At 38.7% G+C, this 22,015-nt stretch overlaps 2 protein-coding genes across 2 annotated transcripts; both read right to left on the bottom strand.

The window, feature by feature from the left end:
• Positions 1-5,179: 5,179 nt before the first annotated feature.
• On the bottom strand, positions 5,180-6,554 carry LOC107303124 (gastrin/cholecystokinin-like peptide). The gene is made up of 2 exons (XM_015832321.1): positions 6,353-6,554; positions 5,180-5,286 (listed from the first exon to the last, which is right to left on the bottom strand). Exons 1-2 carry the CDS (start codon positions 6,552-6,554, stop codon positions 5,180-5,182), a joined length of 309 nt encoding a protein of 102 aa, XP_015687807.1.
• Positions 6,555-19,774: 13,220 nt separating this feature from the next.
• Positions 19,775-21,732, bottom strand: EIF1 (eukaryotic translation initiation factor 1). The gene is made up of 4 exons (XM_015832288.1): positions 21,544-21,732; positions 20,409-20,572; positions 20,215-20,316; positions 19,775-19,991 (listed from the first exon to the last, which is right to left on the bottom strand). Exons 1-4 carry the CDS (start codon positions 21,572-21,574, stop codon positions 19,947-19,949), a joined length of 342 nt encoding a protein of 113 aa, XP_015687774.1. The 5' UTR covers positions 21,575-21,732; the 3' UTR covers positions 19,775-19,946.
• Positions 21,733-22,015: the final 283 nt, after the last annotated feature.

The raw sequence follows: 22,015 nt of genomic DNA, 5'->3' as shown, positions 1-22,015 counted from the left end.
AGATCCTGAAGTTGAAACTCAAGTACTTTGGCCATCTAATGAGAAGGAAGGACTCGCTGGAGAAGAGCCTAATGCTGGGAAAGTTAGAGGGCAATAGAAGAAGGGGATGACAGGGAATGAGGTGGCTGGATGGAGTCACTGAAGCAGTAGGCGTGAGCTTAAATGGACTCCAGAAGATGGTAGAGGACCAGAAGGCCTGGAGGAACATTGTCCATGAAGTCGCGATGGATTGGACACGACTTCGCAACTAACAACAACAACCAGTCAGACCAACATTTAGAACTGAGGCAGGGCATTTGGTCTTGTTGCAAGTGGTAGCGATTGGAATACTGGTTTGAATTATGCTTTTCTCAGCTGCCCCTTATTTTAAATCTGCTCCATTGTTTGCTTTGCAACATTCCTTTAAAATAAAAATAAGACATGTCATAAATTTGTGGATATTTCAACAATCCCTTATTCAAATGTATGATTCAACAATCATAAAGTTTCTTGCAACTGCAGTTTTTATGAAAGGCAAAGCAGAAATCCTTTAGAAGACTTTTGTGATATAATTTTGCAATCAGGAAATTCTCTTAGTTCAAGTTTGGATTTCTTACTATAAAGCTTCTACCCACTGGTTTTTATCTAACTGTTGAGTGCTCGAGAGCAGTGGTCCTCAACCTTTCTGGCTTTGCGGACTGACAGTAGCAGCGGCAGAGGCGGGGAAGGAGAGGGGATGGTTCTGCAAAAGTGGTGGGGCCATGCACTTGCGCACACCTGCTACTTGCAGAAATGGAACATCGCGCACTTGCTCACTTGCCTATTGCTTGCATGACCTGGTTCCCAATGGGCTGCCGCCCAGTACCAAGCTACGGCCTGGGAGTTGGGGACCTCTGCTCTGGAGAATAAATCCATGTCTTGCCACCCTCCACTCTGTCAAGCCTTTATGTATGGAAATACAGTTATTATGTTTTCCCTCAGTCTTCTCTTTTTTAAGCTAAACATACCAAGTTCCTTTCACTGTTTGGATTTAGCTTTCAAACCCATACCATTTTTGTTCCTCTTCTCTGCATACTTTCCAGGTCCTCAACATCCTTTTTGTATTGTGGTGTTTGGAATTGAACACAACTAAACACTGAACTGAATACAGTTTGGAACTATAATCCAAGTGTGGTCTGACTAGTGCAACATAGAGCAATACTATCACTTTCTGTGATCTTGATCCTATACCTCTATTGATGCAGGCCAAAATGACATTGGTTCTTTGGGCAGCTGTAGCACATTGCTGGTTTATGCTTAATCTGTGACCTACTAGGTAGGATATCCAGATCCTTCTTACAAATGCTTCTAAGGTAGGTAACCAACTACATGTACTTGCACACCTGCTTTTTCCTCTCTAAGTGCAAGATGTTACACTTTTCATCATTGAGTAGGAGTTGTTGGATAAGGCCCAATGTTCAAGTCTATCTAGATCCTTCTGAATCTTGAGCCTATCTTCTAGGATGTTAGTAATCCCCCCCCCCAGCTTTATGTCATCTGTAAATTGTATGATTATCCTTTCTGTTCCCTTATCTAAGCCATATATGACTAGGACGGGACCTAGGACAGAACCTGAAGTACTGTATTGCATAACTCCTTGTATGCAGACATAGACCCACTAAGGACTACATGTTGGCCTCAGTTCTCAGCAACTGAGATCCATCCGGTAGAGAGGCCATCCATCCCACATTGTTCCAGTTTATCAACAAGATGTCTAGTCAAATGCTTAATAAATCTAAATACATAACATCCACGGCATTCTCTTGCACCAACATCTAGTCACATGTCAAAGCTTTAAGACTTGTTCTGGCATGACCTCTTTGTGACAAATACATACGAATCATCTTATTTGTATCTTGTGTGCAAATAGATCCTTTTCTAGGATTTTCTCAGTTATTAATATCAAGTTGATATTTCTGTAGTTTTCTGGGTCTATTTCCTTCCCGGGTTTAAAATAATGAAACAACATTGGCTTTTCTCAAGTCTTCTGGTGATTTCTCTATGCTCCAGGCCTTCTCAAAACTTTCAGTCAGTGGATCTGAAATGACATCTGCCAGTTCCTATAGAATCATGGGATGTAATCCATTTAGACAAGAATTCATTCAGTACACCTGAAAATTTGGGCTTTGCCATCAATATACAACATTTTTGTCTGGACTTGATTGTGCATTTGGAATCAAATTAAGGGGAAATAGTAAAGGGTTGGTTGTTTTCTTGCAGATGTTTCATTACCCAAACTAGGTAACATCATCAATGCTAGCAAGAAAAGAAATGTCTGCAAGAAAACAACCAAGCTCAGAGAGCACCAAAGATCCTTAATTTTCCCTGCAAAAAAATCCCCAAAAACATACTGAAAAGTTTTAGCTCCAGTGCGCTATCATGCAGAATTGGCATGTTGATAGGTTTCCAAGGGATCTGTTTTGGATAATTTTGGATATGAGTAGGATTTGGGGTTTTTTTTTGCATTCTCTCTCTTCCCCTTAAACATTCCCATGTTTTATAGTACTTTGCTTTTTGATCTCCTATTGATAGTATGGAACAACATGTTTTGCTTTGATTAGTAGGAAATTGAAATTGGAATGGCCATGTATTTTTCTCTAGTTTGATCAATTGCAATTGCTGATTAAATCAAATTTGGTTCGGTTCACGCCACAGACAATTTTAGCAGGTTGTACAAACAAAACATTTGAGAGACCATTTAAAGATCTGTATGCGCTCCTATATCTGACAGATTCACTTAAGTCCAAAACTAGTTAATAGATAAAGAATTTTTAAAAGGAGAAGTGTTAAAGGTCTTTTACAATTACACTTGGACAGCAGACAACAGAGTTAACATGCATTTTAATACATGCCCAAGTATATAAAATAACATATGTAAATATCAACAAATTTTATATTTCTTTCTAATTATTCTTTTCTCTTTTTTAATAATGCATAAGAACAGGGGTTCAAAAAGAGCAAGCATTGGCTTAAAAAAGAAAAGAAGTTATTTGGTTGTATGAATAACATAAATGTGTATGTTTTGCCATGAAAGCACAAATAATGTATGCAAGAAAAAGGGGTATAATAGCCTTCCCATGAGGCTACTATAACGGAGAATTTATATATTACTGAAACATGCAGTTCAAGAGCAGGTAGTAAAATGAGACCAATTGCTCAATAATTATGTAAGTCAGCTAAAAGTTGGCCAAATTTCGTTTTGACTGGATTCACAATTTACATTAAACAGTAGGTTTTTTTAAACTGCGACAATCATAACAAATGGGTTCATACAAATATAAATAGATTGTTAATTAGATGTCATTGTATTGGGGTCAGTTGTTGCTGCAGCAACAAATGTTCCCTCTCTTGATCTATCTTCTATAATACTTGGCAGCTTCTCCAAGATCAATCCTGTATTATCTGTGTACCTACTTTCTTCCCTTTATCTGTCCACTGTCTTCCATTTCTCCCACTTCCCTCAACTATGCCAAGTGTAGCAGTTGTTTTTTAGACCGCCATCTGCTTGAACCAGATGCACAAAGTATATGGATCTTTACCTGCCTCCCCATTGGTTCAAAATTGATTTATAAATGGGACTGGGAGTCTATAGTACTCTTAGTCCCCATGTCCAGATTCATAATTTCAATCATTTGGAATGAGAAAGCAGACTGAGAAATAGGGCTGAGCTTCTGTTTCAGTATGCTAATACTGAAACAGAATCATCAAATTCCTGGGTGTGCAGTTAACAAGTAGGCTGGCTTGGTCGCTCAACAGCGAGATACTGGTGAAGCGGGCACAGCAGTGCCTGCATTTTCTGTGTTGCATGAGAAAAGCACATCTTCCTTCCTCTATCCTTACCACTTTCTACAGAGGGACACTCAAGAGCATCCTGTCTTATAGTATCACAGTCTCGTTTAGAAGCATCACTGCTTCAGACAGGAAGGCAGTGCAGAGAGTAGTTAGAATGGCTGAAAAGATTATTGACAGTTCCCTCCCTTCCATCCAGGACATAGGACATAATGTTGCTTGAGCAGGGTCCACAAGATTGTCTCGGACACTATACATCCTCTTCATGACCTGTTTTCCTTGTTACCTTCTGGGAGGAGGCTATGTGGTATCCGAAGCAGAACATCCAGATTCAGTCACAGCTTTATTCCATACAGTATTAACCTTGTGAACTCTAAAGCTTCCTCCTTTTGTTATGTATTCAAGATGGACAGTGATTAATATTTATATGTCACTTATATGTAAAGGGTGTAGGTATATATATATGTTGTATATATCATGTTTAAATGTGTGTTATGTATGTGTACACTTTTGAGAACAAGCAATAACATTTCATTTTTAATGTGTTCCATTGTGCCCACAGGGAAAAAATGACAATAAAGGTTATCTAAAAAAAATCTAATCTAATCTAATAATAACCTAAGGATTTTTGTGAAGAAGGTGCAAATTCAGAGAAGGAAAGGCCTATAGGTGGGAAAGTTAAGAAGAAAATCAAGTGAGAAAGTTGAGTTGCACTGGAAGCCTGTACCTTTTGTTAATTTTATTTCTGCAACAATCTTTAAACTGGAGGTACTTGAGAGAAAAAAGAATAGAGATTCTCCATGCAATTTTTCACTTTTAATGACTGTCTTTTATAACTGAAATATTTCAAATGTATAAACACTGGAGTGGAGTAGAGAAGAAACGTTCATCTGTTAGATTTTCTCTCTTTATTCCCAATTCTACATATAAAAAATAATATTAATTGCCAAGGCAGAATCCTAAACTCTTCCTACCCACACTCATGGATGCACACAAACTACTTTATTTGTGTATAATGCAAACCATAATTTTTTAACCCACAACAAGAGGTCTGGCATGATTCACATTTAATATCAAGGTAGTATTGGATTTAGTGTTCTCTGTGATTAAGGCTGCTGTTATTTTCATGTCTTCAGGTGAATGAAACTAGAGTTTAAAAATTTAATAACTCTCCCATCTTTTCCCATCCATAAACCACACAAATGCAGTTATCAGTAGCAGTACAATCATGTTTTTATTGGCACAAGTAGGCATAACAATCTTATATGAAAATGGACAAAATGATTATCAAATAACTGTTTAGAATGTATGTTTCTGCCTTTGTCCATCAGGCATTTCCCTGGAGCTTAAGCTACACCTGACCCAGGATAACTTAGGCATCTCCATCCTGATCTTCAGAGCTTCTTCGTCCAAAATCCATCCAGTTTGGAAAATGCGTATCGTCCTCATTCAGATTATTCCCCATAGCAGCAAGTTCAGCTATTGGACAGTAGACAGGTGTTAATGGAAGGTAGGTGAAATGGTTCTAACTACCCTGAATCTTTGGAATGATTAATTTGATTCTCCATATCCCCAAAGAAATAATACTGTGGACTCCTTGTGCTCTCTGAATTTGGTTGCTTGCTTGGTTGTGTGGTAAAAATTTTAGGGCACTGACGGTATTATCTAGTTAGGTAATGAAATGTCTGCAAGCAAACAGCCAAGCTCAGAGGGCACCAAGGATTCCGAACTTCAGCCCTGAACTACATATATTTTTTTCTGTTGGAGCAATACTGTCATTAAAAGCTTTAGTTTCTGAAGTAAATTTTTGAAATAGAAGGAGAATTTTCACAAAGAAAGATTAAATTACCCTTATCACATGCAGTGGTATCAGTTGCTATTAAAACTTAGTTTCTGCAATACATGTATTCTGAATTTTATCCTCAATCTGCTGTTCATATGGCTACTTAACTGAAGAAACAAAAGTAATGTTGGGATTTTGAAAATTAAAACTAATAGAGATTTGTTGCCTGCCAAGGTAATAGCGGGGCAAAAATTACTTCTCTCAAAATTTACTCAGGCAAGTTAATTAATATACTAAGAAAGTGCATTAAAAAGCGACTGATGTGTGCATTAAAAATGAACTGTTGCAGTGAGAAATACAAAGAACTGTTAGTAACAGGAGCTGGTTATTTGTCAACTCTATATGAGATCATCCTCCTGTGCAGAATATTTACACCTTAGCAAGAATCCCACCCCCCTTTTAAAACAAGAGCCCAATAAATTACTAAATGCACGGAAGTACAGTACAAATAAAATAAGCACGATAGGAGGGAAACGGCTGAAAGCTGAGCAGGAATTTGATTTATTGCTACTCTGGTCATCATTTCATCTGTAAAATCAGATTATATTCCATGGCTTGAAAGAATCCCATTCACAATTCAGGTGTTGCTAATCCAAAATTAAAAAGAACCCTTATCTTCATTCTTACTAAGCATCTTCCTTAGGAATGGCCCACCCCATTATTAAGAACTTCCAAGAAAGTGGAAAAGGTAACTTATCTTACAGGCATACAGGTGAGGCAAGAACTGGGAGATCAAATGCTTCTGGTCCTGAGACAGCTGCATTGGCCAGTCCCGCCTGACAAGTCCCACACCTCTTTGCATCCTGTCCGGTCCTGGAATAACTTTTGCTTGAGATTCAGATCTTAAGAAGCTGATGCTGAGAAGAATGGTCAGTAACAGGCCAGCAAACATCTTGGCATGCATATCTAGGGAAAAAAAATAAAATGCTGTTTGTTGAACAGCCCATCCCTTCCAGGCTTTTTCCTCAAATCCCAAAATGACTCTTCAGTCAACTCTCCAGAATGATAATTTGCCTAGGTTTCTAAATTATTTTCTGTGTCCTGGAAAAATGTGTTTTTTGTTTTCATTCTATATAAATTCATATAATGAATTTTTAAAAGTTATGGCTCTCCTTAAAGTTATGTAGCCCCTTCTATCATATCACCAAGCTTGAATTTCAAGTGTGTCTGCAAATCCTTCTTCCGCTGCATAAAAAGTCTGGCTGAGTATTGCTAGTTAGTCGTTCGGATAATGCAAAAATTAAAATGAGGGAAGAAAAATATAAGGAAATGTAAATAACAATGGACTAATGATCATTTATTCCAGAAGGAAGGTGTCTATTTTAACAGCACGGCAGCACTTACTTGAGCTTGGCTGATTTGGGGAAGATGGAATTCAAAAGATTCAAAAGAAAGTGATAGCAAACCATATTATTGCCCATAAACATGTAAAATGCATGAATTGTTTTGTGCACTAAATCAGAAGTCCCCATCCTTTTGGGCACCAGGGACCGGTTCCATGGAGAGAGGTTTTTCCGAGGACCAGAGGGTGTGTGTTTTGTGTGCTGCCTGCATCTTGCAGATAGAGCTTTGCTTCTTTGTGCAGCCTGGTTGGTGGCATGCCGCGGCCTGGTACTGGTCCACAGACCGGGGGTTGGTGACCCCTGCACTAAATAGTTACCTTAAGGTGGCCTTTCTTGAAAGCCTAATTTGTTTTGATTTTTATATAGATCAAATAGGTTGTCTTGTTCCAACAACAGTTGGAAATGTAATTGTTCTGATCAGGTTTAAAATAAATAAAAAGTAAAAATAGCCAAAGCTGAAGGGGCTTTGGGTGATACTAGGCATGGAAATCAGAAATAACAGCAATTCTGAATCAAGGGGCCTAGAGGGAGGAAACTGGAGAGATTGGGGGCAGATGAGTTAGTGGAATATGTTATGCTGAAGCATCAGTAGTGGTGAGTGAAGAAAAGGCGGAAGAGCTAAATTGGATTTAATCTATTTCAGAAAAATTGCAGGTTCAATACTGCTACCTTAAAGAAGATCATGGTTCAGTCCAGCTTTTCCTAGTTAGTGGGTCCCATTGGAATCAGTGGTATTTGTTCTGATTATTTAAATCTATTTGTTTTGAATATTAATGGTAGGGCTGTATTCAACAATAAAACACCAGCCTTACAGGCCTAACAGTTCCTTCTTCATTCCTAGCATCTAGCAGTCAAATAGGAAATATGTCCAACTGAAATCTGCAGAACTGCTGCCACTCGACATATGGATCATACTGGGCTAAAAAAGACGAATGGTGGCTTCCTAAATTCCTACTCAACATAACTGTAGGCTATTTAATTTTTCTGTTTTTGATGGATTTTGGGGTAAGAAAGGAGATGGGCAAAGAACTGGTGAGAAGGCAAAGGAGAATTAGAAATACAAGACAACATCTTAAGTCCTCATCAATTTTCTGTAAGTGAGACGGTAGATTAGTAATCATCGATTATTAAATTAGAGCCACCATATTATACTGGAATATTTATGATTTATCTTAATATTCTGAAGGGGAAAAACTCAAAGAAAACAGTGGAATATAATTTATGCAGATATATTTGTTTGTCTGTCTATATATCAACAATATTCTTCATCATTTTTTCCTACTTGTTACTTGTGAATATTTTTTTCTTCAAGAGCTTTATTTCTCTGAATTGTGCTTGCCCAATCTGATATGCTCTGGGTATGTGTGAGACAATTCCCATTTTTATTACTCAGCATAACAAGTTTTATGATGTGGGATTAGCAGGCAGGAGTAAAGTGGCATTTAAACATTACTCTAATTGTCTTGGGAATATAGAATGATAAAGATTTAAAACTGATTCATATTTTTCATCTTATTTTCCTTTTTAAAAATCAATTACTCATTTACAGTTTTCTATCAAGAGAACATACAAATTTGTGTGCTGGTATGGTTTAATGAATCGGCCTAAGCTTTAAAAGGTAGAAAAGAACCTCATGAACATAGTTAATAAGCAAAAAGGATGAATCTTCTAAATTAAATTAGAATTTCTGTGGGGAAATAAGATAGAAACCCTGTCATTGCAAGAGAAAGTATGATATCACTTATTATTTTAGACTGGCAATTTGCCTAACCCAGATATTCCATCATCTTACCTATAGGAGAGTTAGGTCCTGGCTGTGCTCCACTTGCAAGAGGAATTCTGCTTTTTCTAACATTGCAATCTGCTCCTTTTAAAGAGCAGGGGAGTTGGGATGGCCCAACCCATTCAAGGAGAACCTCCCATGGTTCTCCAGCAACACCCTCTAATGTCAATGTTGTGTACTCAGTTCAAGCCCTGAAAGTCTTCCCACCCACTCCTTCTCAATGGTTTAATGATTATAGATGAATGTTGCTTTCTGGATTGCAGGATTATTTTAATTAAAATTACTTTTCTTGAAGCCAGTAGATCTGCAACTCCTTTTTTGGTACAATATATATATATATTTGTTTTTGTAGATTTTCACGGGTACAGGTATGTAGGTCTTGGCTATTCGGGTCTTTTCCCATGTAAGATTGAGAGTATCTTGGCGACGTTTCAACGAGGTCCCACTCGTCATCTTCAGGCTGGGGTCTTCGGCTTCGTGCTTGTGCAAGCACACTTTGCTCGCACACTTTGCCACTACGCTGTGTGTTCAATTCTGCCCCCCTGCTCTTGTTGTTCATCCCCATCCTATTGGGTCTTGGGCTTGCTGTTCTTTCCTACCCCCTCTCTCTTTCAAACGTCCTTCCCATGTTCCCACAACTGCCCGTCACGTCTCCGTTACTCCTAGGACTAATTATATATATATATACAAACACCCACGAAAACCTCAGAAAACACACACACACACACACACACATATATATATATGATACATATTTATATATTGCTGATAGGAGGCCCACTTCTTCTTGGCCAGGTTTCTATTTGAAATGGAATTGAATGGAACAGAATAACATGCTGAGGCTGTACTTAAAAAGCTAGCTAATAGGACCAAGATAAATGTGATCTGATTTAAAGTTAAATTTAATCAATATAATTATTCTTCAGTCATTCAATTTCTCTGACATAAAACATTATAATCTAGTAGCAATGTTTGGATATCTTTGGGGGTTTTGTGTGGATCTAGGTGTTTGGTTTATGCGTATCTTTATTAAGCCATGATTTCTTTTAGAAATCTTTGCATAATATACTATCCCATAAACATTGGATTAACCCCCCCCCCCATTGCCAAGTTTATTATGCAAGTCAAAATTAATCAACCTATAGGGCGACAGTGCACTACTCTGCTGCATGTATTCAAACAAAAGCTAGATGGACATTTTTGGGAAATTCTGTGGTTTCTTCCACTAGATTGGACTTGGCCTAAATGACTCAGTGATTTTATGGCAGCTTAAATCTGGATTCATAAATCCTACTAAATCACGGTTTCTTAAAAATCCACAACAGCAGATTCACAATGATGAACAGTTGTTTAGGCTGTAAGGCAAAAATAAATGAATTCCATACGGTATGAGAACCTACCCAGTGATTGGTTGGCAGGCCGAGCCAAACAATTTCCACTGCTTCTTCTCCATCCCTCAGTGCTTTCCCTGTTTTTCACGCATCTTCCACACTGCCTGCCATAACAGAATTGTCTCAAAAGTCAAAAACATCAGACATCAATATTTAGATGCAATGATAACAACGCATATTACTAGAGAAAATCATAATCAAACAAAAACCCCTTTGAACACAAAAGTAGCATGAAAGGACTTCAGCAGCAAACATTTTCTGTTTCAAGACAATATTCAGTATTCAAATATAATCTTATGATTATCTCTGCTTCACTATCATCACTATAATTTTCCAGATTCCTCTGACTATTTCACTGATATCTAAATAGATCATTTAGAATTTTGTTTTTAAATTGTTATGTTCTAGGTTTTGATAAGCTAAGCAATCCTAGATTTTTATCAGACTGCTGCCATGGAACTATTAGAGCTATAAGGCACTATATTTGTCCCTGCCAGTTGAATGCTGAGGTCCAAAAGATTCCAGAAAGCAGAAGAAGCAAATGAAGAATGTAGCACTGTATTAACTCAAGTTCCTTTTGTATATGCACTCTGTTTATTGTACATGTATATCAACGAGTTATAGTTTGTGTTGTGATGGTGCAATCTTGCCTTCATCTTGTTAATGAAAATGTTGGATGCTATGGATGTATCTGATGCAGACACAAGATTTGTTTTATACACCACCACCCTGAGTTAAAAGAGACATTATTATAGGAATGCCAATTCCATTTCAACTGATCTGAAGTGCCATACAGTTTTGAAGAATAGGCATTCTCACAATGGCAGTGAGCTTTTTCAGAAGAGACTTTTATGCAATCTTCTCTTGATCCTGATGATCTATAATGGTTTTGACCCTCTACATTTTTTCACTTCTGGTCCTTTGCATGGCATACCAAATTTCAATCCAGATTTTTCTAGTCCGTTGTTCCTGAAGTATTCAGTGTGGCTGGAGCATTAAACTAGAAGGATTGCAACAAAGATAGTAAACAACATTCTGATTTTTTTGAGCACAAAAGTGATAGCCTCTCCATTTTGTCACCTTTGGGAATTTTGTTTGTGTAATGGGTTTGATGGAAATGTCTATTTCCACTGTCTATTGGGAACATGAAGATATTCATTTGTCCTAGACCATGTAGTATTACGAAGTTATAAGTGAATCCACCATCCTTGATCATCTGAGCTTAAGGAACTAAGCTCAGCAGCAGCTGTTTCCTGTGCCTCCAGCATATTCCTCCCTGACTGACATACTTTTCAGGAATGGGCCTAGTTACGTTTATTTTACAACATTCAGACAAAGGAATTGCAGTAAAATTAATAAAACACTCAAAGATAAAAGATGGCAAGTGTGATGAAGTGAAGGATCTTATTTTCCCTTGCCAGAGGCTTGGGTAGGAGCCAGATCTTCATGGGTTTTCTAAATCACAGCATAGTGGGATGCTGATAAATGGTGTTCCTCAACTTTGGCAAGTTTAAGATGCGCGGACTTCAGTTCCTAGAATTCTCCAGCCATCAGATTTTTCCCTAAATGTTGAACTATATCATTAATTACAGTAAAAGCATCAAATTTTCTGTCAGGATCATTATTTCAATGTTTTCAAAGAGAAAATAAAATGTGAACACATTTCTACCTATTGTTTCAGTACACAAAGAATAGGCGCGTTTGCAAACCAAATACAGCTCTATGATGCCAGTGACTGATTTTATCTACCTTCTCTCCTGGTAGATAAAATTACTTGGAAATATTTGGGGGGAAAAGTCAGACCTGGACTGGGTTTTTCCCCCCCCTTTATGGTTTTGCCCATCTGAAGTGACTGTGTTGGGTTCAGAATCATATACAATTGTATATGTTGTTGCATTTTGGACCAGCTATGGAAACCAAGGCCTTAGCTCAACTGCCCATCAGATCCTTAGACTTATTTCAGTTGTTGGACTCCCAATTTTGTTTCTTTCATCATAATTGATCTCCCTTTTCATTGGTTCTTCTGAGAATAGCAACCACCAGGGATGTCTACAGGTATGTTTAAAAAAAAAGTCAAGAGGGTAATTGCAACTACAGTTGAAACTCTTCCTTACAACCAGTGCTTTTTTGTAAAAAAAAAAAAAAAGGTGCCGGAACTCACACACATCATACAACCCACCTTGCCTACCCTACAAGGTTCCATCCAAAAAAGGTGCCGGAACTCCGTTCTGGGCGTTCTATGACAAAAAAAGCCCTGCTTACAACACACGCAAACATAGGTGAAACTCTGATTGCATCACAACTGCCATTTTGATGTCAACTCTACAAATGAGCATGGCTGCAGCCATTTTTCCTATTCATTTTTGGTTGCATCATAGGATGGAGGGAGGAAGGTTGCCAGATGCTTCGCTAGTCAAAATAATCTTTTTTCTCGTGGGAATCAAGTGCCAATGAGAAGACAGTGAATGGTACAGATAGTCTCACTTAATGACCCGTAAAAGTTATAATAGACCCCACCCCCCCAAAAAAGTACTTACAATCCAGTTCCAGAATTCCGATGGTGGCAACCACCTGCAGTCACATGACTGCATTTCATGGCCATAAAAGCAAGCCAGTTGCAGTGATTCACTGTTGAATGATGTGAATTATGACTTTTTTTTTTTTTTTTTTTGCCAGAAATCAGTTTTCTAAGCCAATTTCTGGTAAAAATGCCCATAACCACCATGGTATTTATTTATTGACCACCATAAAAAAGGTCATAAAATTGAGTCGGTCTCATGGGTGCCTCAACTTACGACTGTCATGACTTATGATGAAATGACTCCATTTTGATTGTAAGTTGAGGACTACCTGTAGCAAGATAACTTCTTTCTCCATTCCCCATAACTGCAGACATTGCTCTGTAAACATGTACAATCACACAGGTTAGTATTTTTCATTTTCCCCACCCTAAGTATGATTAGGACTTCTTCCTTCTAACATCTTGTGTAGCACACGTCAGCACACAATGCTATCCTTTCATACTTGGGAATAATTAGAATTTAATACTAAAGGAAAAGGGCAAGTAGATGGAAAAATGGCCATTTCATACTTATCAGAGATTGTTCAGTTCTCGCAAGATGAATACAAACAATTTATTCTGCCATTACCAAATGATCAGGATGTGCAGAATTTCTAACTAAAAACACACATCTATTTACGTTCAATTTATCATTTTCCACCTGGATGCCCTTTTTGGTCTAAACAGTTTCTGGAGTAGAGATAAAACTGCCACCTTTTCTCTCTGACTGAAAGCACAACAAGCAGGTAATCAACTCCTACACCATTTCATTAATGCATTCTAGCCTAATAGAACATTAGAAATATTTTCCCCTCAGAATAAAATTAGCATCAATTTGTAGGAGATAATGATAGGCAAAGCAACCTTTAAAATGTGTCAGTTTAATTTCTGTTAATTTCTATGTGTCATGCAAAATGCTATTAAAAACAGAAACCAACCAGGAAAAAAAAATCTCAAGAGTTCTGAAGCATAGTTCACTAGAATGAACTATTTCCTTTTCAAAGTGATGACAAGAACATTCTCTAAATTTGAAAGGTATGCACAATGAATGAACCACAATGGAACATTCTTACACCATTAGAAAAAATGTATTGAATTTTCTAGAACTTTGGGTGTTGTTAAACTTTGGGTCTTTTATAATCTGATGGAGTAGATAAAACCTTTCTGGTCTAATTATTTTATAGCCTATTTCTTCTCATTTGGTTCTGTAGTATTCATTTATTTTTTCTTTGTTGTTTCTTTCAGTTGTACATTTCTGCAACTCACTGCAGTTTATAAAACCTTGCTGTATAGTTTTTTAAAAAATGTTATTTGAAAAGATGTTACTGAATTCTTTATTTTGTGTGACTACTGACTAGCGCAATCCTTTTTTTACAATGTCTATAACCGTGGTGGCGAACCTATGGCACGGGTGCCACAGGTGGCACGCAGAGCCCTCTCTGTGGGCACCTGCACCATCGCCCCAGTCCTAGGCCTTCAGCTGAGTTTTATAAAACCTTTTTGCTTTAGGCCTCCGCTGCCGTGTGCCAAAAAAAAAGGTTCAATCAATCAATTTCAACTTCTCGCGGGGAAAAAAAGATCTCGCAAAGTTGGAATTGATTGATTGAACTTTTTAGTCGCACCCAGTCTGCCATTACCCCCGAAGCCATGCCCACCCAATGGGCCACGCCCACTCAACAGGCCACACCCACCCAATGGGCCACGCCCATCCGGCATCCGAGGATACATAAGTGGGTTTTGGGTTACAGTTTGGGCACTCAGTCTCTAAAAGATTCGCCATCACTGGTCTATAATATGAAGGGCAAAGTTCAGCTTGATGGGATTTGATGAAGAGCAATTCATGAAAGCTTATGCCTTTAATTAAGATATATTAGTTGCAAAGGTGCTAACAGATTCCTTTTGAGTTTTCAGAGAAACTGTTTCCTACATTAAAATAATTTTGAGTTCAGGAATTATAAGAAACATTGATTCTAAAGTTGTAAAGTAATGTTTCCCAAATTTGGCACATGTGAACTTCAACTTCCAGAATTCCTCAGGCGATTGCCAAGTTTAAGAAACATTGCTATAAAGCATGGGTGTCAAACTTGCCACATCACGTGATGTGTCGCGATGTATCGCGACTCTTTTTACATTGCTGGCAATGGGGTGGGCACGGCTTTGGTATGATGAAACCAGCCCGTGGGCCAGCAGTTTGACACCCCTGCTATAAAGTGTCCAAATGATGCTTTTCAAAAGGCAGCTGGACTTTCTTGTTTTTTTTTTTTGAAAAGATTTCACTTCTCATCCAATGAATTGAAGAAGCTTCTTAGATAAGAAGTGAAACATTTTCAAGGGGAAAAAAACAAGGAAATCCAGTTGCTTTTTAGAAAAGCACCTTTGGGACAACAAGGACCTGGATGATTGAGAATCTCCATAGACATTGCTGCAAGTGTCCCAGATTTCCTACAGTATTCAGAAAGGTGAAAAGAAAGACAAGCCCAGAGCACTAGGCACCCTCTTGTGTTCAAACAATGGCATTGCAGTGATGTCATCTGCACTACATACTGTGTTGTAGGTGCTTCAATGCACTTTAAAAACAAAATGAGTCGAAGCCCATGAAAGCTTTTAAATAAAATTAATTAGTTGGGATAGGTACCCCAAACTATTTTTTGCTTGCTAAATCTATGCTGCTCCTATGCTGTGGCTGTACTGATCCTGTTAAATAATGTTTTAATTATTCAGGATCAACGGCATCCCTGGGCAAATGAGAGATGTGATGTTACATCCCTTAACACCTAAGAGCAGGGGAGGTAGTAGAAATGGCAATATTAGTCCTAAAATATACAATCCTTTTAAGTTTAACATTTGAGGATGGAGCGGTGACAGCCAGATTTTAAATTATTTTAATGTACACCACCCATAAATTGGAAAACATTATGCTGTTTCTGTAAATAATAAATAAATAAAATGATATTTTAACATGACACTTTTTGGAGTACAGAACACGGCCTAAATGTTTAAACTCTATGAATTTTTATTTTCGCTTTGTGAAACAGTCATATGTGCCTCTGACCTAGGTTCTGAATGCAGGGAATTTCCCTGAATGTAAGACCATAATGGAAGGATGGAAGGAAGCAGCATTAATTTTGTAGTTGGTGCCTGGAAAAACTACCCTGCTTTCAGGGATCTTTCACTCTTGCAGGAATATTGTTTTGTAGTGTTGAAACAAAAATCATCATCAGGTCCAGTCCAAGCTGGGAAAAAATAAAATGGAGGCTGCTTTTGAAAGAAGATTCTTGTTTATTGAAGAGCAGAATCACAACAGTATGTGGCTCTGGGGTAGCTGACCACATGGATCTGGGAGTGGTGGGTTTTTATACCTTCTTGGGCTTTTGTGTTTGGAGCTGTTCCTGTGGCATGAACTTTGATCTGAGGTTCAGTGTGCCCTTTTTGTATTCTGATGGTGGTGGGTTAATCCTATTATGCCCTAAAGGTCCTGCTTCCCTGGGGCTGTGGCTGATGGCTATGTCCTGTGTTGGATTTTTGGGTGAGGGGTTGCTGGTTTTAGGGGTCTTTGTCTTTCTAATCCCATCAAGTCCAAGCTTCCTAGCCCCAGACTTTCTGAAAGGATGATCAAATCTGCATTTCTACAGAGCTAGTTTCTGCTTGGTGCAGAGAGACTTGAGGGGGAGGGTTCTGCCTAAGATTTTGTCCATTATTCCTTTGGGGAAATATAATATTCTGCCTTTTTAATATTCCCCAAAATATTTCTTTCTCGGTGTGTGTGTGTGTGTGTTCTGTCTTCCTACAGAACAACAGTTGAGAATGATATGCAATTGGAAACAATACAGAATTACAGGTAGTCCTCTACTTACAACAGTTGTTTTAGTGACTATACAAAGTTACAATGGCACTAGAATAAGTGACATATTACAATGGCACTAGAATAAGTGACATTTTCCACACTACTGTTGCACTCCCCATGGTCATGTGATCCAAATTCAGATGCTTGGCCATTCATATGTATGATAGTTCCCGTGTCCAGGGGTCATGTGATCACCTTCTGTGACCTTCTGACAAGGAAAGTCATTGGGGAAGCCAGATTCATTTAACCATCATGTTACTAACTTAACAACTGTAGTGATTCACTTAACAACAGTGGCAACTAAGGTCATAAAATGGGGCAAAACTCACTTAACAAATGTATCACTTAGCAACAGAATTTTTGTGCTCAGTTGTAATCGTACGTCAAGGACTACCTGTAGTAGAAACTGTTTGAGAAATAGCTTAAAGGTGAAGTCAAGTTTCTTTTTTCTTTTAACAATTTAAAGAGAAAAATTCTAAACACAGAATTACCTCTGCATGCAGTGTCTCCCTTCTTGGTATGGATCATCCTTATCTCTCAAATCATAACATTCTAGCAACATATATTTAATCTTGCTAACTCATCACAGCTACATCATCCCAGTGATTAAGGCACACAATTGTTGTCTGGAGTTGAAAAATTGTAGTATTACAGTTAATAATATTGGAATAAAAATAACTCCATCCATCCATCAGACAGACAGGTTGATTTATAATGGAAAGCATAGTTGGTTGCTAAGATATAAAAATCCCATTGGTTTCCTAATAGAAACAAAAAATGACATCAATGCAAACACCAATAGATGAGAAAAGCCTTAATGAGAAAAGCTTTTCTTCTTTAGAAAAGTATTAACAAGCAATCAGTTATTGAAAGTCTGTTGAAAAGCCAGAAGTAGATGCAATAAATATGATACTTGGCAGCCAAATCAATTTTCAGCCCTTTTACAGCTGCATTACCAACCTTTCCAGATTACATCCTGTCAAACATTTCCTTCCATTCACCATTCCCTCTGTCCAAAATTTGTCATGTGCAAAAGCATTGCATACCTGATTAGAATAACCTGGAAAATATACATAAGAAAGTACAATTTATTGGTGCCTGTGGCAATTGTGCTGTTTGGAGGGCCATTTTATCCCCTTAGCCCAAAGAATTCTAGGTTAGGCTTCCACATTAAAGAAATAAAACACTTGGTTTCATTACTGATATTGTCAGCTATGTCTATGCCCATCTTTATTAATGAGAAATGAAGAAAAGATGTTTTTAATTTCTGCTGTCAAATGCTTTGCTAGTTTCATGGCAGTCATATTGTCATTTTTACATTTTTTCCTTTCTGTAACAAGGATCAGGACAAAAATGATCAGAAGTGAATGTCATAGTATCTCTTTGGGCAATTTAACATAAATTATGTAGGTTTTCTTAGAATATGTGTTGTTTAGAAATTAATATCTAATAATTCCAACTAGGCAACCTATAATCCTTGGGTCATTTTTTCCCCAATGCCTTCAACAATGGCAGAGCTTCTAATGTACTTGAAGATACTCACGAGATGTATCTGCCTTGAAAGTAGTCTATGGTGAATTGTGTAGCACTGAAAACGTCAGTTGACCACAGGAAATGTTTTGCATTTTGCATTAGAGAAAAGCCCGCTTTATATCACAAAATGTTTTACAAAATCTGCCAAATTTCAGTTTGAGTTTAAGAACCCTGAATTCTGTAAATTTGCCTATATATAAGGGAGCTTGGTTCAAAGGTTTTGCCCTATGATGAACTGTTTCATGGTTAAAAGTTGCAGGATCAGAATTTTTTAACAATACATTTTTTTTAAAAAAAATATTTACTTAGCAACTGTTCTAACCCCACTATAAGAATCTTTTCATATATATATATATGTAAAATGCATGGAATTGCTCAAAAGCAATTTGCTGGATTTACTGGAGAGGGGTGGTTACATTGTACTTTTGAGTAAAGTGCTTTTGTCTTTATTGGGAAAAATAAATTTCTAATAGAATTAAAGATTTTTCAACTTAAGCAAAATTTATATTTTCAAAGTAATATTCAATCATCGAACTTGAAATGTATTGAATATCTTAATATTACCATTTTTAATGTACATACCTAACATTTGGGAATTGTTATATAAAATTGTAACCAATGTGACTAGTGGGTTAATGATGCACAATTTTTTGAGATTATTGAAGAACCAGAAAGACCAAGCAGGGGATAGATCATGGAGAATCTGTGATTGCTGGAAGTCAAAGGTACATGATAGTTGGTTTTTGATATTTTCAGTACTATGATGCAGCTATAACAGTGATGGCAAACCTTTTAGAGACCCAGTGCCCAAACTGCAACCCAAAACCCACTTATTTATCAATGGGTGCCGGGTGGACATGGCCAGTGGTCATGGCAGACTGGGTGGGCAGGGCCAGTCCCTCACCATCTTCGGGGCATGGCACACATGCCCACAGAGAGGGCTCTGAGTGCTGCCTCTGGCACGCGCGCCATAGGTTCACCACTACTGAGCTATAAGATTAACAAAAATCATACTAAGTAGAGCACTATTTTGTAGCATTCAGACTAGCTGAACTGCAAATGTCTTTCTGATCTTATCCACCAAATTGTTGTTTTTTAGAAGCACTTTCCATTTTCTTGAGTCTGGCTTAGAGAGGACATTTTTACTTTGTCTGAACCCCGCCCCACTCTAGTACTTTTAACAGTTCATTAAAATACAAGGCAAATATTTCTGAAAATCATTTTTATTTAAATAAAAGTTTAAATACATTACACAGAACATCAGGATTCCAACTGAGATATCTGTTGCTTCACACAGCTGTTAGTTGCTAAAGCAGCACTTTGCAAAGTCATTCTTTAAAAACTGCACCTTTAAAGTGTGAGACTAAGCTAACACCACCTTGCCTGAATTCAGTCACCTTAGTGTCAATTTTGAAGACTTTGATTTATATAGCCCCAATACCTTTGCACAAAGATGCCTTCAGATACACAAAGGTAGGTGAGACTTAATCTTTCACAGTTTGTAATTATTTAGCCTCAATTTCTGTGACAAAGGTGGCTTAAAATATTAGATGTCCCTAAAACAGCCAGAATATTTAAATTCTAAAATCAGCAATGTCTATAAAGTAAACTTCTGGCATGACACCAACACTACCGGACCTGGTTTAAATGAGGGACAGCAACACAACACGACACAGATCTTGTCAGTTTATTACATTGCCAAGTTACACTAGTCCAGACTAAAGGGAACCTGATGTGATTACATTATGCAAGCTGGCTTGGTTAAAACTAATGAGGCAGGACACAAAGAATCTTTCATCGCAGGGAAGTCATCGCCCTTGAAACTTTGGTGACCCACAAAATTTAAAACCCATGGACTTTCAGCTGGTCGTCTTTAGCCAGTCCAATCTGAAAAAAAAGGAGAAATATATGACTTAAAGTATTTAAAAATTGACCTATACCAGTAAAATTAACAGTTGCATTATTTTACCCTGACAGCAAGATAAAACCAGCTACTTCTAATAAAATCTTTTGGTTTTAATTTAGTAGCAGAAATCAAATATATAAAATATTGTGTGCACGTTCAACAATACTGAGCAATGGAACCCATAAATTTTAAATCGTTGTTCACCTCAATGAGGAATTGGCATATATTCTTCCGTTGGTCCCCTTGAAGCTGAATCACTTCTCCATACTCTGGATGCTCAATCACAGTACCATTGCAGGCAAATTTCTACAGAAACAAAAAAGCAGATATTAACTATTTACTTCTAAGCACTTACCAAGAGTAAAGCAATTACTGGGGATTAAGAATTTCACAAATACCTTCTTGAAGGCCTTCACCAGTTTCTTTTTATCATAATCATCGGCAATGCCTTGGACTGTGGTGAGGGTTTTTCTGCCGTTCCTCTGCTGGATCCTTATATGGATGTAGTCCTCAGTCCCAGCAGGAAGTAAGTCATCACCCTTACTTGCATCAGCAAAGGGATCTGAAAAAAGTTGAAATGTTATATGTATTAACGTGAGAAAGGTACAATTTCTGTCAGTTTAAGGAATTATCAATCTTGTGAACACAAATCACCCTCCTAAATTGAGCAAGCCCTTAAAGACAGGTAGAGTGATTGAGAAATGTTAAGGTATGAAAATGGGCATCTTCATCTACCTATTTCAAGTTCAATCACTCTGGAGCTTGAAAGAAAGGCTGTTCGCAGGTTGCCTGAAGGTCCCTGGCATCCATTTTTTAATCAGTTACACCTTGTAAAGTCTTTGTTCTCACCCTTATTAAAACAGGGTGCACAGATGTTGAAGCAAGGCTGCTTCCACATCAGATACCCAAACGGAGACATTCATGTTACCACGTGATTCGAGTGAGCCCTCCCACTTGCAGGGTGACGCAACCGTCAGGAATTCGCAAGTGCGTCAACAAGAGGGGGGTTAGAGAAGGAGCAACAAGATGGCGGATCCTCTTAACAATGCCGTCTTCCGACATTCATCCCGATAGTGATCAGTATCCATCTTTCGGGCGCCTGTCCTCGTTTCCTATCCCTTCTAGGAGGCGCATTTTAGGCCAAGCTAGGCCAGAGGCGCCTGTTTCCCCCCTCCCGGGGCCAAACTTGGAATAGCTGGCTTCCTTCCTATCTTGGGTTCGACCAATGAAATCGCTCCCCCCCGCCGAACTCTTTCCTCCCCCCGCCGCCGGAATGATTCCTCCTGGCAGGTCTTTCCCTTCCTACCCCCCATGTCCAAACTCCGCCGCAGCCTCAGCTCTCCGCTTTCGGACCCCCCCCCCCCCAGCTCTGAGGTCAGTTGTCCCCCCCCTTGGAGTTCTCCGACGACCTTCCCCCCCTCGGGGCCCAAGCAAATTCCACCTCTCGCCTGACGCGGCCTTCCCCCACTGTCCATTTTCCCCCGCAGTCCGCTACTCCCCGATCGCTTCCCGCCACTCCCGGAGCCCCCTCACCGAAGGAGTGGAGGTTCTGGATAGCGGACATACGACGCGCTTCGCTTCCCTTTTCCCCGGGTCGGAAGCAACAACAGCAGCGGCGACAGCAAAAGGCGGGGCGCGGTAACAACAACAGCGACGGCGACTCCTTAGCCTCTCCGAAACGCCTAAAAAAGGAAAAGGCAGCAGGAAGGGCGGGTTTAAAACGTCCAACGGGTTATATAGCAGTTACGGGTTTATGACGTCAACGCGCATCGGGAGGCGGGCGCAAGGATTGGCTAGAAAAAGGAAAAATTGAGGGGGGATGGGAGAGGTTGGGTTGTGGGCGTAGATCCGTCAAGCTCAGCTCCTCCCTTCTCCGGCTTCCGCATTTTATGATGCAGGCGAGCGCAAACTGGACATAACTGGCTTTCCTTGTGACGCCACGGATGTTGGAGGGGATTGGCTGAAAAGCGCGGAGGGAGGGGAAACGGCCGTGTACGTTGCAGCG

Source organism: Protobothrops mucrosquamatus, unplaced genomic scaffold, assembly GCF_001527695.2.
Source record: "Protobothrops mucrosquamatus isolate PMUCROS unplaced genomic scaffold, P.Mucros_1.0 scaffold1, whole genome shotgun sequence".
Lineage (NCBI taxonomy): Eukaryota > Metazoa > Chordata > Lepidosauria > Squamata > Viperidae > Protobothrops > Protobothrops mucrosquamatus.
Note: the sequence above shows the minus strand (reverse complement) of the source record. Positions and strands in the feature narration are given on the sequence as shown.

Coding starts and splice junctions, on each gene's coding strand:
- LOC107303124 (XM_015832321.1), bottom strand. CDS start 6,554: ATGCATGCCAAGATGTTTGCTGGCCTGTTACTGACCATTCTTCTCAGC. Junction 5,287..6,352: donor CTTGCCTCACCTGTATGCCT/GTAAGATAAGTT, acceptor ACTGTCCAATAG/CTGAACTTGCTGCTATGGGG.
- EIF1 (XM_015832288.1), bottom strand. CDS start 21,574: ATGTCCGCTATCCAGAACCTCCACTCCTTCG. Junction 20,573..21,543: donor CCAGAACCTCCACTCCTTCG/GTGAGGGGGCTC, acceptor AACTTTTTTCAG/ATCCCTTTGCTGATGCAAGT. Junction 20,317..20,408: donor TGGTGAAGGCCTTCAAGAAG/GTATTTGTGAAA, acceptor TTGTTTCTGTAG/AAATTTGCCTGCAATGGTAC.